At 34.8% G+C, this 18,028-nt stretch overlaps 2 protein-coding genes across 2 annotated transcripts in view; one reads left to right on the top strand and one right to left on the bottom strand.

Moving 5' to 3' along the window:
- npc1l1 (NPC1-like 1) overlaps positions 1-6,264 on the bottom strand; it is a 19,215-nt gene extending 12,951 nt beyond the window's left edge. The window contains exons 1-2 of the mRNA XM_051117489.1: positions 6,007-6,264; positions 837-2,154 (exon numbers count right to left, since the gene is read on the bottom strand). Coding sequence (XP_050973446.1) covers positions 837-2,154; positions 6,007-6,069 — 1,381 coding nt within the window. The 5' untranslated portion in view covers positions 6,070-6,264. The remainder of the gene's footprint in view (positions 1-836; positions 2,155-6,006) is intronic.
- The window catches only part of LOC127169898 (izumo sperm-egg fusion protein 1), a 26,031-nt gene continuing 14,127 nt past the window's right edge, over positions 6,125-18,028 (top strand). The window contains exon 1 of the mRNA XM_051117570.1: positions 6,125-6,192. Within this exon, the coding sequence (XP_050973527.1) occupies positions 6,125-6,192 (68 nt within the window). The remainder of the gene's footprint in view (positions 6,193-18,028) is intronic.

Raw genomic sequence — 18,028 nt, 5'->3', positions numbered from 1 at the left:
AAATGGGCTTCCGTAATCTGATGAACACATGAAACGCTGCCTAATGGTTTTAACCAGTCTCGGCCGGTTTTATAATTTAGGCTGAGTTTTAATGACACAAACATGTATTATAGAAAAATTAAGAAGGTATATATGAAGCCTTCTGAAAAAACAAAACAAGAACTACTATAATCTAATGGAAGAACATACACTTCTAATAACTAACTAATGGACTAAACCAAGTTCCTGTTAAATTTTTGGTCTTTTTCGATAGTCAGCTTTTTTAATCGAAGCCCATTTCCGCCAATGAATTAAAAAAAAAAGTAATTGTGACTTTTTATTTTGCATTTCTTTTTTTGCAGAATTGCGTAATAAACTTGGAGTTGCGAGTTATAAAGTCAGAATTGCGTGATATATACTCACAATTGTGAAAAATAAAGTCACAATTCTGAGAACAGTCTTTTTTTCCCATCAGAATTGGACTTCATGTCTCATAATTGAGTTTATATCTCACAATTCTAAGAACTGCGAGAAATAAACTTGCAATTGCAAGAAAAAAGTAAGAAATGCAAGATACTATACAAACACACATTTGTGAGGAAAAAAAGTCACAATTGAGAGTTTATATCAATAGCAGTTCTGACTTTATATTGTTTTATTTTTTTATTCAGCGGCAGAAATGATTTTTGCCTCCATAGTTTTTCTTGTGGGAACATACTGAAAAAAAGATCTGTTGCTACTTATTTTACATTGTGGAAGTAGATTTAAAATATGCTTTTATCACTTTTATTAGTTAATTAAGACAACCATGCAGATTTTTTATTAGTCCAAAAATTGGAAAAACTAAGTAATATCACCTTTAGAGACGATGCCACTGAAGTTCTGTTCGCCAAAGAGTAAGGAATTATAATAGTGATAGGGCCTGTCTGGAGCAGTCAGGATCAGCTGATTAGTGCGGTAAAATGGATCAAAATGTGCATCATGGAAGTCCTTCTCGCGCATGGCACGACTTTGGGGCGCTGACCAGAGCTGGACAGGATCTGTGGTGAGTTCTATGTCTTTTATTCCCACTGCGAACACCAACACGACCACCAGGCAGACCGGGAGCACTATCAGAGGGTATCGTGCCATTATGGTTCCCCAGGTCTGGAAAAGAGACCCCAGGAATTTCTGAGTGGCAAGACTGGCTTTATCAGAGCACGTAACATCTTTAGGACTGACTTTATGTGCAGTGTCATTGTCGTTTTGATCTTTGGTGCTCTTTCCCTTCCGTGTGCCCTTTGATTTTTGGTAGTGGATAGTGTAGTGGAAAACTATGTAACATATAAGCAAGAAAAGGAGGCAGGCGAAGACTATGATGCAGATGACAAGGACACCATCTAGATCACCCATCATGAATGGTTCTTGTAAAGGCGGTGGCTGTGGTACAGCTGGACAGGATTGTTCACAGTCCTGACAGGAACAGGGCTCGCCACCTGTCGGTGTGGTCTCATTACAATTTAACGCTCTTCCTGCAAACAGAACTGCTCCTGGTGGGAGTCCAGCGGTCTGACCGTCTGGCAAAAGCCTGAAGTTAATATCCAAAGGAGCCAGTCCATTGCTCGAGTCGCCCTGGAAATCTAACCAGCGTTGCGGCGTGCACAGCGTCGAACCATAGCGGCCGCACATCGTGGCAATGGCGAAGCCTCCGGTGGCTGGGATTCGTACGTTTTTGCAGGACCTAAACGACGCATCTGAGAAGCTGGTGGATATATAAGCCTCGTAACCCACCACAGCTTCCTTTTCAGTGCCACCGGGTTGCGTGATGTTTGTGGTTTTGGTAATCTTCAAAATCTGACTTTGGTTGGGACTGCAGGTGGTGGCGCAGTGAATATGCGCAAAGTTGTCGGCACAGGATGGACAGCGAATCAGCACGGCTTTGGACAGCATCAAGCTGGTCTGTAGAGAATTGAGCTGTCTCATGGAGCAGCAGGCCAGTGTTTCACCCTCACCATGGTCCATCATTGGGCACACGGATTTTAACAGTTGATAGTGGTCTCCAGTCACATTAATGGCTTTTCTGTAGTCCTTACAGGGTACTCTGGGGGGGATAAGAGCACCCTCTACTGAAGGGTTTAGGCCACAGTCCTCATAAAATGCGCAGTAGCCCGGTTCATGCTGAGCACTTGTGAGAACCTGCAATAAACAGAGATACAAAATACATAAAGATGTAGTGTAGTAAAAGTATTTTATTTTAATCGCTTCTCATTTTTTTAAATGATATTGATTCTTAAAAGTTTCATTGGATGCCCATTTTCCACAAGTTGATATGATTCTTTAGGGTCTTAATGAAAAGTCTATATACTTTGCTTAAAAATTTCCAATGGTCATGTAAAACAACACCCTTTTTACCTCATTCAATTCTGAGGGATTGTTCCTTTAAATGCAAATGAGCTCTGCTCGCCCCGCCCCTCTCTTTTCTCTGTGGAGTGACGAGCCTGTTTACTTTAGCCGCATTTAACCGTTAAACTTGCTAACTAGCACGTTATTAGGAAAGACGATCACAAAGATTCATAAACCCTAATACTCACTTCTGCTGTAAGTGAAGCTGGATCACGAATGATTTGCACCAACATAGATGCATTTATGTAGATCGGATGCCTCATTCCCTTCACAAACAAACGTAATCCACTGCATCTTCAGCGGCTCAGATGTCGGGAGTAAATGACGACCACTGTTTATTATTACATCCAGCAACACAACACCTCAATCGCTCAATCTGAGATATTCTTGTCTAACTTACATCCCTGCTCCGGCATCGAAACAATGGAGGTCGGACTGTGACAGTTGATCTGAAGTAAGACGCTCATGTCAATCAACTATCGTGGAAGCGGCCTCTGTCGGTGTGACTCCACACCAGCAGGCATCTGACGATGGCTCGATTGGGGATATTATTTTTACAGATTAATTAAAAACCACTGCATGGATTTTTATCATTGTAGGGTAGATGTGTACATACACTGCCAACACACATTAATGTTCAAACAACAATAAAAAGTGAACTTAGCATCCAATGACCCCTTTAAATTCTAAAATCCCAAGTATCATTTAGTCTAGCCTATTATCAGTTAATAAACGGAACATTGCGCAACTCCCATCCAATAAATCGCAATATGCTTTCTGCTTTATTACTTTTGATATGAAACAAAGTCTCAGATTTCAAATTCTGTCCATTTTATTACAGTATTCAAACAATAAATGACGTTTGGTGCAGTTTAATGCGGAGTGACAGATTGCTGTGTGCGAAGCACATGTGAACTGACCATCCCCTCTGTTTGAACATGAATAAACATCCAAAGGTATGTTAAAAGAAAGAGCACAACTAAAAGAAGTTTTTCCCGATTTTATCGATTAATTCGTCTTTAATGTTTTTAAAATTTATTTTTTAGAAATCGATAAATAGAAATTTTGAATAGAAATATCGCCAAGGATCAGACACTTTGACATTATGCCAATGATAACACCAAAACAAAAGAATGATCCAACTGCATGTCAGCGCAGGTGATTAACCGCTCATGTGTGACGCGCTTGTGTCGCCAGGGGACATTCACACAGAATGCGCTTTTGTGTTGACAAAGATACGACGCGGGCAGCGGAATAGGAATAACATGCAAAAAGGATGGAAGTGAAGTGAACTTCTTTCAACTTGAGTGCCTCGTTTTCATAATGCCGTTTCATGCATTAGAAGCTGCAAGAAACGTGAGTGCAACAGTCAAACCTGTCCATAGAAAAAGCAAAGGAAAAGCAGCGCAACTGAATAAAATACCTGTGTAGAACTACTGTATGTCTGATATTTCATGTTTGCACCATAGTGACAGGCTGAAAGCTGCTGTTCATTGTTTTTACAGAAGGTTTATATTTAATAATAGTCTGCTGCTGTTATACCTTATTTTAAATTTGAATTACCTTGACTTTTCAGATTTTTTTAAAAGCATTTTCCTCGTATTATTTCTGACATATAATATGTAGCATATAAGACAAGTTTGTACAAGATGTAGTTGTAGTTCATGCATCTTTTGGTCCCACTTTATATTAAGTAATCTTAACTACTACGTACTTACATCAGAAATAAGTACAGTGTACTTAATGTGGTCATATTATATTGCAAAACACTTTTGCTGCTATTGAGGTGGGATATGGGTAAGGTTAGGGAGAGGTTTGGTGGTATGGGTAGGTTTAAGGGTGGGTTAAGGTGTACGGGATGGGTCAACAGTGTAATTATAAATGTAATTACGGAAATTAATTACTAAGTACAATGTAAATACATGTATGTACGCAAGTGTATTGTATTGAATGATTAATTTCAATGTAAGTACATAGTAGTTAAGGCCATTTAATATAAAGTGGGACCCATCTCTTTTGCAAATGATTTGTTTAAGATTTACATCATGTTGACAACTTCATGTGTGGTACACTTGGAATACAATTTTTTTTTAAGTAGAGGGTTAATAAAGAAAAAGTTACTTGAATCATGTTGTTCTTACATTTTCAAGTTGACTAGTTACAAATTGTAAAAAAAAAAAAAAAAAAAAAAAAAAATTTTTTTTTTTTTGGCATATTGCCCAGCCCCATTGTCAATATAACAGCTTGTAAACAGTATGTTGTGTAATGGCACATTGACCTTAGAAAAAAACGTATTCGGTGACCATAAACTTGTTAGTCAGCTAGAACAATTAACTCATTCATTATAAAGTTTACTTTTCTTTAATGTTTAATTTAGATTTGAATAAATTCATAAAGTTATGACACCCACCATTTAAATGTTTATATTTAAAAAAAAACAAAAAAAAACGAATTGGAGTAGAAATATAATTATGTAATTGTTTTTATTATAATTTATATATTATTATTATTTATTATATTATATTATTATGATGAAAGCTTTACTGAGTGTAATTTAAGCATTTGTATACAAATCTGTTAATTTTAACCTTCAATATTAGAGTAATGTAGTACCAACTGACTCTCATGTATATTTTACAGCATTAGTTAATTTTTTTTTCCTTGAGAAAATTTGGCATGTACTGTATTTGATATATATGAGAAATAGTCAATACCAAATCAAATCAGAAATAGAATCGAATCGAAATACAAGCTTGTGAATCAGAATCAAATCGAATCATGAAATTTGTGTCAAAAGCCAGCCCTAATAATTTAATATTACAATAAAATTAAGAAATAAATATTAAATAACATTACTTTTTTCTGCAGAGGCACCATATCTGTTGACCAATTAATTTACATTACTTAAAGACTTTTTTTCAAGCCTGCAATATTGTAATATTCCCTGATATTTCTAGGGTTTCAATTACCATAAATACCTGGGAAAAACCTAAAATGATTGTAGTTTGTCTAATCATGCTATGTTCTCAGATGTTATGAACAATACGTTTCTATTTCTTGCCGTTTGTTATTTTATCACACTTAGTCTTCTTCTGCCTGACATTTCAGTAAGAAAATGTGTGGATGTGATCATATGAAAATCTGAAATAAATCTGAAATGATTCACAAAAATTATGAACTAATACACAAATAATTGAAACAAGCAAATATACAATGAGAAATCTAGTTTTTTATATTATTATTATTAATATTTTGCCACAATTAAGGCAAGAAATTGTATAATAAATTTGATGTATATCAATGGAAAAAGCATAATGTCAAACTAAATTTGTTTACCGCTGGCAAAGACCACATGAATGTTTAAACCTGAAATCATAATTTTTTATTTATAGACAACCATTTAATCTGCAATCTGTCGAAAATCCATACATATTCCAATATCTCTTCATTTTGAAGCACTTAGCATATATTTGTGAATCAGTTTTCTTTTTGTGAAAATTAAGCAAGCATCATTCCAACTCTTATTATTGATCCCACATATAAAGCAGCCTTTGGAAAATAACTGTGCATTTACAGTCATATATATAAAACAGACAATTGTGGTATGCTGATTCTGTCACTCAGAAAAGTTAATCGCAGACCTACCATGCAAGCAGCCAGTGTAAACACTACAACGGACCATGTCCAGCTCTTTCTTGGAAAATACATTTCTCTTGTTGCGTTTGCAGTTCTGTGCGTATGGAGTGTTAGTTCCAGTGGCGAGATGGAGGCAGGAGGACGTGGGGAGTTTCGGGTAGCGGAGAGATCTCTGTTCTACCTCTGCTCGTGCTGGTGCTGTTTTGAAAGACAGCATCAAATAAAAGGCTTCGTCACTCACATTAGATAAACATAAGTGTTACTGATGATGATTAGGATCTTATCTGGCCTGATGTTTCCACCACCAACCAGAATGGACAAAATCCAGTCCAGCTCACTGATCATTAACTAGATGGGCAGTCTAAACCAAAGGTGTGTTACTGACACTATGGAAGTCTGAAGAAACAAATCACACCCACCAAAACCTGATAACTCCCCGATGACTCTCATTAATAAAATTTGCATTACACCGGTCTGCACGAATGCAAAACAACTTTAGTTTTCTTTTTTCAGTGGCGCAGTTCGTATTCATACACCATGTGTAACACAATGCAGTTAATATTCTGCTTATATAGTCTATTTTTTATAAATAAAAAACTGCAAAAGTGGTTCAAAATGCTGTTTTTCTTCTCTTGCAGTGCAGTTGCCTAACCATTTATTGGTGTAGAGATTGTTGAAATGCGTTCAATCAAGACTTCTGGAGAAGCTTTTATTTGCGCTGAAAAACAGTTGAGAGAGGTAAGATTAATGACACACGACTGAAGAAGAATCTAGGTTTGGCCATTAATTTTTTAATGTTTTTGAAAGAAGTCTCTTGTAGCCAAACATGTAGTAAAACCAGTCATATTGTTAAATATCATTACAATTTATTACAATTCTAATATGCTGATTTGCTGCTCAAGAAACATTTCTTAAACTGTGCTATTTTTGTGAAGCCATTATAAATAAATGTTTCAGGATTTTCTGATTAATTTAAAGTTCAAATGTTCAAAATAGAATTCTGGTCAATTTAATGCATCCCTTCTGAAGTATTAATTTATCTAAAAAATAATAAACCTACTCACCAAGTTTTGATTAGTGTATGTGGCTTATGGCTGCACACTTAATCGAATTTCTAATCGCATCTAAAGTACAGATGCCACAATTATGTAATCGTTTAAAGGCACAATTGCAAAAAAACAAAAAACAAACAAACAAAAAAAACCACATTATTCTGCTTGCTTAAGATGTGGGGGTGTTTTTCCTACAGGTTATCTTAATTTTTACATTTTTACCTTTTTTGTATTTAAAGAAGAAACTATTTCTAAAAAGGTGGCATGCAGTGCTTCAAACAAGGGTATAAACCTATTCAAAACATCATAAATTGTGATAATTGTAATTAATAATCGCAATTACAATTTCAAGGGAGTAATCGACAATTATGACTTTTGTCATAATCGTGCAGCCCTAATATGACTATCAAAAAAAAAAAAAAAAAAAACTAAAATATTGAGAGAATGATATAATAAATCAAATTAATCACATTTCTGATCATCTGTGGCATTTCCTCAGGCTTCTTAGATGCTTAAAACTAATCTACAAGTAAGCTATTGCTAAAGTAAGATAAAGGAATACAAGTAAATTATCAAGGAAACAATTTACTGTACAGGATTATTACAAAACAAACCTAAAAGATTTCACAAACCAACAAATGACAAAAACAAAGAGAGAAAATCAGATATCTGGTACATCTATGTGGTGTAGGTGTTTGTAAGGAATCTGCAGAATTTGTGTTGTGTATTGTAATCTCCATTGGCGCTGGTCAATGAAAAGAGATTTCCCCTAGTAAGGTTGTGAGATTATAAAGACGTAGGCTAGTGTATGCCTCTGCACCACGAAAATATTTAGTTTTTTCTTTGCAACAACATAATTGGGGGTCATATCCACTTACCTTGAACCAACACTTGATAGGACAAAGGTTTGCATAATTCTCCTTCAAGCTTGCCAGTTGAAGCAATCAGTTTGTTGATAAGATTTAACATGCAATTTGATAAACTGATATGTAACATGCCAAAATTCAGCTTGCGAATGCATTGGAACACATGCAGTACAATGTATTTATTTTTGATTCTGATATCTGTATGTATAATGTTTGAAAATAATTTGACCCATTTCTGGATGCTGCACAGTTATTAAAGTTGTAAAAATAATAACAGCAATTTATAAATGAGTGAAATAGATTTGTTTTAGGTAGGTCTTCTATAATTAATTTTATAATTAGTCTTTTTTAGGTAGTTCTTAATCATTTGTTAATTCCTAATACTTACACTGTCTTCCAAAAGTTTGGAAACGCCCTAGAAAAGTGGGGTTTTGGACAATATTGGCATGAATCCTTTTTCATTTGTGATAATTTTGCACTGATAAGGGACAACACAAACTACAGAAACACATTTTATTACATAAACAGTTTATACATAGAAAAAACTTAAATTTTCAATTCATCAAAATTTCCACTATTAGCAGCTATTACAGCTCTGCATAATCTGGGCCTAAATTCACTGTATTCTAAACTTAATTGGCAATCAATTGTTGAAGCTATTAAGGTGTGCTGACCCAAAAATCTTTTAAAAACCTGGGCCAAGTTTAAACCAGTAACCAGGCATCATAGCTGGCAAAGGGGCATGTCTGACTTTGACATGTATTGCCATTATTATGGAATCAAAATGAAAATTATTATTGCTGGTCTTCAATGATAATGTCTAGTTACTTTAATGTATTTGCACCAAAAAATGATAAGGATTTATGCTGATACTGTCCAAAACCACAGTTTGCCAGGGGTGTTTCCAAACTTTTGGAGGGCAGAGTATCATGCAAATAGATGATGCAATAGATCATAAAATAAATTTTATAATGCATATGTTATTAGAAATTTTTGGATGCTGCACCCTGTATTAGTAGAGCAATATTAAAGTTATAGTAATGATAATGACAGTTTAGAGCTCATGCAGTTTGGATGATTCAAATAGATTAGTCTTAGTTAGTTTTACACTTTTTGTTTTAATACACATCATAAAACATGTTTTAAACTGCACTTCATGATTATTAGTATGTAATATGTAGTAGACTTACTATTTTAAAGGAGAACTCCACTTTCAGAACAACAGTTCACATATAATTTACTCGCCCCCTTGTCTTCCAAGATGTTCATGTCTTTCTGTCTTAAGTCGCGAAGAAATTATGGTTTTTGAGGAAAGCGTTTCAGGATTTTTCTCCATATAATAGACTTCATTGGTGCCCCAATTTTGAACTTCCAAAATGTAGTTTAAATGCAGCTTCAAAGGGCTCTAAACGATCCCAGCCAAGGAAGAAGGGTCTTATCTAGCGAAACAGTCATTTTTTCCGGAAAATAATTTTTTTAATACTTTTTAAGCACAAAAGTAGCAAAACAACTAAAGACAGAAAGACATGCACATTTTGGATGACAAGGGGGTGAGTAAATTATTTGTAAATTGTTGTTCTGGAAGTGGACTTCTCCTTTAAGAGAAAGAGCTCTAGAGTAATTCATAAATACTTTTTGCCTTCTAATAACTTTGTAACTTTTAAGTGCCTAATCTATTTTCAGAGAAAAGGGTATGAAATTGCATTATGAATTAATTATTATTCTGCACCACAGCATTTCAGCATTTTGCACAGATGTTAGTATCATTTTGCAGACTTGCATGCATTGCATGGGAGTAAAGTGAAAAAATAACATAATACCATAGAAACAACAAAAGAAATGTATAATGTAGCATCTTATACTGCATACATAGTTACACAATCTGAACATAAAATAGTTATATGACTTTATTTTTTTACAATGTTTCCATTACATGTTATAATTAATAGCAGGATTGCTGTTATGTAAGGTAATTGGCACATTGAAACAAAGCTTAAAAAACAGAGTGATATAACCTCAACCAGAGCTACCTTTTACCTTTTTACTCAGTTTTACCTTTGGAACAGTAATGCAAATAAAGTCTTGAAGTTTTTTGTGCCTCTTTGGCAGTTGACACCTTTTAAATAACTTAAATAGTTTAGCAGATATGCTATCATTTTTGGCACTTAAAAACTTACTTAAGACCTAGACATTCTGAAATGCTTAAACATGCAGTTTTCTTTGCAAACAGTGTATAAAGAGAACAAGTGGTTCATGTGACCAACGAACAAATGATTAGGACAATATTTGGCTTGTGTATATAATTCTTCAAGCATTTCTAAGTGAAATCTGGAATGTAATAAAGGATGTGATTGTGCATAAAACAAATGCATAATAAGAAATGTTTGAGGTATTGTTCAATCTGACATGGGAAAAGAAGAGTGAAGAGTTTGGGGATATAAAAGAAAAAAAAAACCATGCACATCTAAATAGTATTTAAAAATAGTGCTTTACAAAACTAACATTAAAAAACTAAATGTCACAAAAATGTCAGCACACTTTTGCTCCTAAAAACACCTCCTTAGAGTTGAACTAGAACATAGATTTGAACCAGACTTGTGGCTTTCATTCTATTGTGTTCATAGGCTGATTAGACACAACCACATGGAATTTTTTTTTATTTAAAAATATTTTAAGTATTTAAAAAGCTTGCCAATGTTTCTGAACTTCTGTGTCTGTCATTAGTAATAGTTTGCATAATTCTGACTGAGTCTTCAACAGTAAACTTTACAATAAGGTTTCTTTAGTTAAATGTATTAACTAACATGAAAGAACAATGAGCAACAATGAGCATTTATTACAGTTTTATTAATCTTTGTTAAAGGAGAAATCCACTTCCAGAACAACAATTTACAAATAATTTACTCACCCCCTTGTCATCCAAGATGTTCATGTCTTTCTGTCTTCAGTCGTTAAGAAATTATGGTTTTTGAGGAAAACATTTCAGGATTTCTCCATATAATGGACTTCATTGGTGCCCTGATTCTGAACTTCCAAAATGTAATTTAAATGCAGCTTCAAAGGGCTCTAAACGATCCCAGCTGTGGATGTGCATCCCAGAGCCTGTGCTACATGTGCTTTTGTGCTTAAAAAGTAAATAAATGTTTATTTCCAGAAAAAAAATGGCTAATGGTTTCGCTAGATAAGACCCTTCTTCCTCAGCTGGAATCGTGTAGAGCCCTTTGAAGCTGCATTTAATCTACATTTTGGAAGTTTAAAATCGGGGCACCAATGAAGTCCATTATATGAAGAAAAATCCTGAAATGCTTTCCTCAAAAAACATAATTTTTTCACGACTGAAGACAGAAAGACATGAACATCTTGGATGACAAGGGGGTGAGTCAATTATTTGTAAATTGTTGCTCTGGAAGTGAACTTCTCCTTTAACTAAATAGTCTTACTGGAAAGTGTTACCAATCTTGTAATTTACCTACAGTATATTCTTAAACTGTTAACAATGATTATTTTCAGTAATTAAATCTGCATAATATTAAAAAAAACAAACAAACAAACAAACAAAAAAAAAAACAATATGAATGATAATGACAGAATAAAACAGAAATGCTTGTTTTGTTTTTAAATAAGATGAATTACAGCATGAGGAGAAACAAGGAATTCAAGAAAACTATAAAGTCTTAGAAAAAAAAAAGAGATTATACCTGCGTATTTTAAGTTCTTTATTTTAACACTTTGAAACAGATTTTCCCTCATATTTTGAACGAATAGAACATTTATCATTTTATTTATTCATATTTGCTATGAAACATCTGGAACTTACTAAACATGTCGCATTGTATTTTCATACGTACAGTATCTTGTATCTTCATGACTGTAATACATGTAATTCTGTATACTTGTTAATGATTACCTGCCCCGTCCTTGAGAATCAAATTAATTTTGATTAAAGATTAGTGTTATCAGCTATATGACTGATAATACAGATACTCAGAACAGAGTGCTTGTAGCCATAGGAACAAAAAACATAAGCTGATAAATGGTCATTCAGAAAGTCTCTGATGAAAAGGATTGTGCTTTTTTGCATGGCTTGGTGTGTAAATGCGTATACTCATTAAACTTACATGTTAACTGATCAATAAATACATACTTTAGATACCAGATAACAGTTTTAAAAGTTACAATTTTCATCCGCCTTACTTTCCACTTCATTGTTAATGTTAATATTGCTAATAAATAAATAGAATATTACTTCAATTTTTTGGATATAGGCTATAAGATATTTATTGATTTGATCAAGCTGTACAGCAGTTTAAGAAACTGCACAATTGTATTTGAAAGGTATAATTCTTTAAAATGCTGAATAGCTAAAGGGATTTTCCTAGCAAAAAGGGGTTTTAGAAAATAAAAGTGAATTAGAATCAATGTGCGTCCAGTCATCCCAACCCTTCAGAGGGGTTTTCCATTTGTTCTGCTTTCTGTTTTGTATCTTTTAAGGGTGAGTGTCCCTTTGACTCTTGTTGGATCTTCAAAAGCATGGTGCATTATGGCATCAGAGAGCAGAGTTCTTCAGCAAACACCTGTCTGGACACTTAAGATTGGGCACAATTTTATTATTTTAGGTGTGGTGTCTATGATTATGGTTTCTGAGAGGGTGTGTGAAGGGTGTATGTTTTTCACTGTTTGTTCATGAGTCACAGAGTCTTATGCTGTGTGTTCACTGTGAAAGTTGTAAACCTTTACAATGTGGTGATTTCACATGAATTTGTATTTTGTGAATCATACGAAAACCAGTAAGCATTAAGGTCCACCTCCAAAACATAACAGATAATTTCAGATTGTAAGAATGAGATCATACAAATTCACCACCACTTCATTTTGATTTGTTTTAGGTAAATTGTCTTAATACATTTTATTTAGCTTATGTATATTAAAATAAGATTAATTTTAAAACAAGAAAGAAAAAAGGTGCTCTCTTCAAACATGTTTGATGGTTTACTAATATCTTGTTGATTTTCTTGTCAAAGTTTGTTCCCATACTTTAAGTTCAGAAAATTTGTCAGTTACTGTAAGCAATAATTAAAATGAATTGAACTGTTAAAAAGCACAATTCCATGCAAGGTCTTTTTTTTTTACAGTGTCAAGTCTTCTAAAGTGAGCATGGATGAAGATTTGCACTGTACAGTATACACGCTGCAATATTGTACCCATTTATGGATAAGCACACATTGTTTATCAAAACATAAATTATCTTCTGAATGTATAGTTTATGTATGGAGGGACAATATATATTGAACTTTACTCAAGATATTCCAGCAATTGATAAACTATCAGGTAACTTCATCTTTTCCCTGCTTGTAATCATTTATCCTTTTATAAATGTTATCTTTTTGGTGTCCAACTGCCCTTTCATTTGCTTAGCTAAAGTGAATAATTTCTTCATTACAGTGATGTCTTGAAAGGTTTAGCATTTCAGCTTTTTGTACCAGCGGGTGGCAATATTGCATAGATTTTGACTAACTTTGAAGAAATCTTTGTGTATTATGCTGTGAGTGCATATATTTATGCATGTTTGTATATAAGCGTGTAGGGTCAAAAGTCTACGTTTATTAACTAAAAATACGTTTATTTTTTTTAAAGCCTGATGATCATGTTCTCCAGCATGATTCCAGATGATCCAAAGAGCATTTCAAGCTTCAGTGAATGAAGAACATTTGACTATGCAAAAAGTCACAAATTAAATTATTTGATCTTAATTTTATCTTGAACATTTCTTAATCATCATGTTTTGTTTACATCTTCTGATTTCTTTGACAAAATCCTGTAGCTTTTAGCTTAATTCAAGTTTTGAATTAGATTCAACGGAGTCCTATTATGCTCTTTTTCAAAGTCTTGATTTTGTTTGGGGGTGTACTAGAACATGCTTTCATGCTTGGTGGTTCGAAAAACTTTTAACATAATTTACATTATTACAATACATCTCTCCCAGCCTGGCACATAAGGCTCGATTAGTTCAGGGTTAAATGAAGGCCAGCCTTCCGAAAAAACAAAATGTGTTGTGATTGGTTAGCTCTCCCACTGCGTTGCGATTGGCGAACAGTACTGACACCCCCTTACGTTTTAAATATGGATATTTTTCTTACAAAAATGCATGGATTCGCTACAGGAGGCCTTTATAAACCCCCCGGAGGGGGTTAATAAAGCTTGGGAGTGCCAGGATAAATTTTAATATAACTCCGATTGCATTTGTCTGAAAGGAGGAAGTCATATACACCTAGGATGCATGGAGGGTGAGTAAATAATACGCTACAGTAGTGTTGGGTCCTATCATCAGCCTGCGAGATCCCCAGTACATGATATTATCGTGCTAATGTATTTAATTATTTACATACTTAGTTTCATTGCCCGAAACCAGCTCCAGCATAAGGCTAAAAGCGGCCTAACATTATCAAAGAATATCATCACTGAACAGCCTAGCCTATTCTAGTGCAAGTTTATGCATTTTAAAAAACACTCACGTTATAAGTGAAGCTATCCACACTGTATGATGAATAAATCTCTTACCACACACTGCACACGTCTGCGGCACGTTACAGCTCTAAAGTGGGCACGCTAGTCAATGCTTCTGTTTATACGAAGTGGCAACCTCCCGATCTCCCTCTTGAAGCCAACACGGAAGTGACTAAAACTGCAATTCATTGACTGGCCGCTAGAGACTGGCTGCAAAAGGGAGTCAATCCCATATACTCCCCATGTTAAAATGCCCAAATTCACAGCAGAAAAAAATATGTTTACAGCCTGGTTCAAAAAGTGTTTTTGGTCTATACAGCTAATTTTGGCCTTCATGTCAACTGTGAGGGGGGGTGAATTTTTTTATAACTCATCCGTTTAATTTATATTAAGCCTTAAAGTTCTGCATAATTTAGGGCGTGGCCACTTAAGTGACAGGTGGATTGCCGCTGCTGTCACCACCGTCGCGCTAGGTGGGCGTGGTTTCAGCATCAGCTCAACCCACGTCCCACCTATTTGCCCATTTTCGATTATCCGGGAGTGACGTGCAATGACACGATTCCAAGATGGCGACGGCTGACTCCTGCCCACTAAGAGCTTCAAAAATGATCTTCAGAAACCTACGGGTGACGTCACGGACACTACGTCCATGTTTTTTACAGTCTATGGTTTATACCCGCCGCACTGCGGCTCGTTGAAGCTTTCTTTGCGCTGCATCGCTAAAGTTTGGCTAATCCCCCACCTCGTCCCTACCCACCCTCCAACAATTTGACAGGGCTGCACATCCAAAAAGGCTCCAAAAAGGCTGCACATCTCGGCTGCTGTCATCAAACGTTGCTGAACATCGATTCACAAAAATAAACGAAATGAAAAGAGTCGGTACTAAACTCGTCTGAGTTTGAGGATGCAGCCTTCCATTAAGCACTTATTAATTTGCCTCTTGCTCGCCAATAGTGATTAAAATTCTGATTCGTTTTCACGAAAAGGTTTTTTCGGATAGATCGTTTTAATGAACCAGTTCAAAAATGATTCAGAAGTTATTTTACAGTGTAACTGGCTCATATTGTCCACATGGGCGCTGCACAAGAAGTGATCATGACGTGATCGAGAGTCTTGGTCCTATTTAATGCTATTTTTAAGCTTTCTGTCAGCCTGTGAAAATTCTGAAAGAAAGCGCTGAAAGCACAGATAAGTGGCCGAGAGCGCGCCTGGCTGACAGATAAACCACAAGCTCTTATATCCGTGTTGTTGTTAATGTTCTGGTTATTTCGTTTACGTGTACAGTTTGTTAATTTTGTGCAACGCACATGGTTGAAGTAAACATCATTCAGCTGAACTGTAAACGTTTTGTTTCATTTATGCAATAAACGCATGTCCACTGCTCAGCCGTACAGAAATGTGTCATAATTTTTTAAAAGCAAAGCTTCATATTATGATAAGGTTCCTTTCTAAGACCTTTATATCCTACAATCATGGCGAAATAGGTTCCTCCAACCTAAAAAAACAAGAATAGAAAACAACAGTGAGGAATCGATTCTTGGAATCGAACCCCATCGATTCCAGAACCAGGAATCGGAATCGGACTCGATTCCAAAATTTTCGGAATCGAACAGCCCTACAGTTCGAATTTCCGTGGGCGGGATTTATTTTAATAATATTCTAATGGACCGTGTTGTGGCATCATTGCATGCGGAAAACAAATGTTGTAGTCCAAAGGAGCCGTTTGTTGTAGTTCTTGGAAAGATATTTTTTAACATCTCCTTTTGGAATGGACTTTGAAATTTGTAACTTTGTAGATCTTTGTTATGCCCAAAGATACACACCACACACTGACTAAAGTTCAAAAAGTGAAAAAGCATAATATCACCTTTTTTATTTTAGATTTTCAATGTGATTATGTTTGTATTGGCTTTATGAATCCATATGCATGACTACAGCGTGTGCTTTGTGTTGAGTATGTAATAATAGTGTGTAATTTGATGGTTTAAGTATGGAAACTTAAAAACTTTCCGATGTCCTCATGTTCATGCGTTCATTGTCTTCACACCTACGTTATTATTACACGTCATAAACGAAGCAAAAGGATCTTGCAGTTGTCACCTACATCAGACCTATATGCCGAGGTGGGACAGACCGCCACTGTCATGGTTAACCACGAAGTGGGCCAACATTGTGATGATGTACTTTGACAGCAAGACTCTGATCTAGAGGAAGTAACTTGCCTCAACCATCTTGTCAGCATTCATAACAGTATACAATGTTTTTGTCTTGAAACATTCATTTAAAGGAATAATTCACCCAAACATGAAACTTTGCTGAAAATGTACTCATTCTCAGGCCATTCAAGATGTTCCATCAGAACAGATTTGGAGAAATTTAGCATTACATCACTTGCTCACCAATGGATCCTCTTCAGTGAATGGGTGCCATCAGAATGAGAGTCAAGTGATAAAAACATCCACAATTAATCCACACCACTCCAGTCCATCAACTGACTTCTTGTGAAGCGAAAACCTGCATGTTTCTGAGAACCAAATCCATCATTAAGACATTTTTAACCTCAAACCATTGCTTCTGACAAAGTTGTCACTTTTCGGGTTAATATTGTTTTCTCCACTGTAGTTGTCTTGTCTGAATCAGGAGAGAAATATGCAAAAAAAACCATCTCAATAATACATAAGTATTCCACACAACTCCAGTCTGTCAATAAACCATCAAATTTTAACCATTAAAATTTTCATCCAACTCACTTTCCACTTCATTGTTGATATTGCAAAAATAATAATAATAAATAAACAGAATTCCTAATTACATCATTTTTTATATAGGCTACAGTATGAGATATTTATTGATTTTAACTAACTTGAGTTTAAGGAACTGCTACAAGGTATAATTCTTTAAAATGTTGAATAACTATAGGGATTTTCCTAGCAAAAAGGGGTTTTAAAACCATTTTTTTTTTTAAAACTTCACAATAATACAGAAGTATTCCAAACAACTCCAGTCTGCCAATAAACCAAGTTCACTGGTAAAGTAAAAAGCTGTATGTTTCTAAGAAACAAGTCCATCATTAAGACCATTAAACTGTCACTTTTGGCCAAAATACCAGTCCATAATCCATTATAATGCTTCCTTCAGTGAAATGTCTTGTGTGTTTGTAATAATAAATTCATCATTTTGTTTCACTAGACGTTAATTGATGGACTGGAGTCATATGGGTTACTTGTGGGTTATTGTGATGTTTTTATCAGCTGTTTGGACTCTCATTGTAACGGCACCCATTCACTGCAGAGAATCCATTGGTGAGCATATGATGTAATTCTGCATTTCTCCAAATCTTCAAATTAGGTGAAGAAACAAACTCATCTACATCTTGAATGGCCTAAGAGTGAGTACATTTTCAGCTAATTTTTTTTTTCCTTCTCAATGCATGTTGATACATTTTTTTGTATGCATTTATTTATTTGAAAACAAAACAAGTTATAGAGATGTCAATTTAAATTAAAAGTAATTATAGGAATATTAAACACATTACAAAAATAAAATAAAATTGAAAAATAAATTATAAAAAATAGATGCAGCTCAGGTTCTGCTAATACAAATATTATA

This window comes from Labeo rohita, chromosome 8, assembly GCF_022985175.1.
Source record: "Labeo rohita strain BAU-BD-2019 chromosome 8, IGBB_LRoh.1.0, whole genome shotgun sequence".
In the NCBI taxonomy this organism is placed as follows: domain Eukaryota; kingdom Metazoa; phylum Chordata; class Actinopteri; order Cypriniformes; family Cyprinidae; genus Labeo; species Labeo rohita.
Note: the sequence above shows the minus strand (reverse complement) of the source record. Positions and strands in the feature narration are given on the sequence as shown.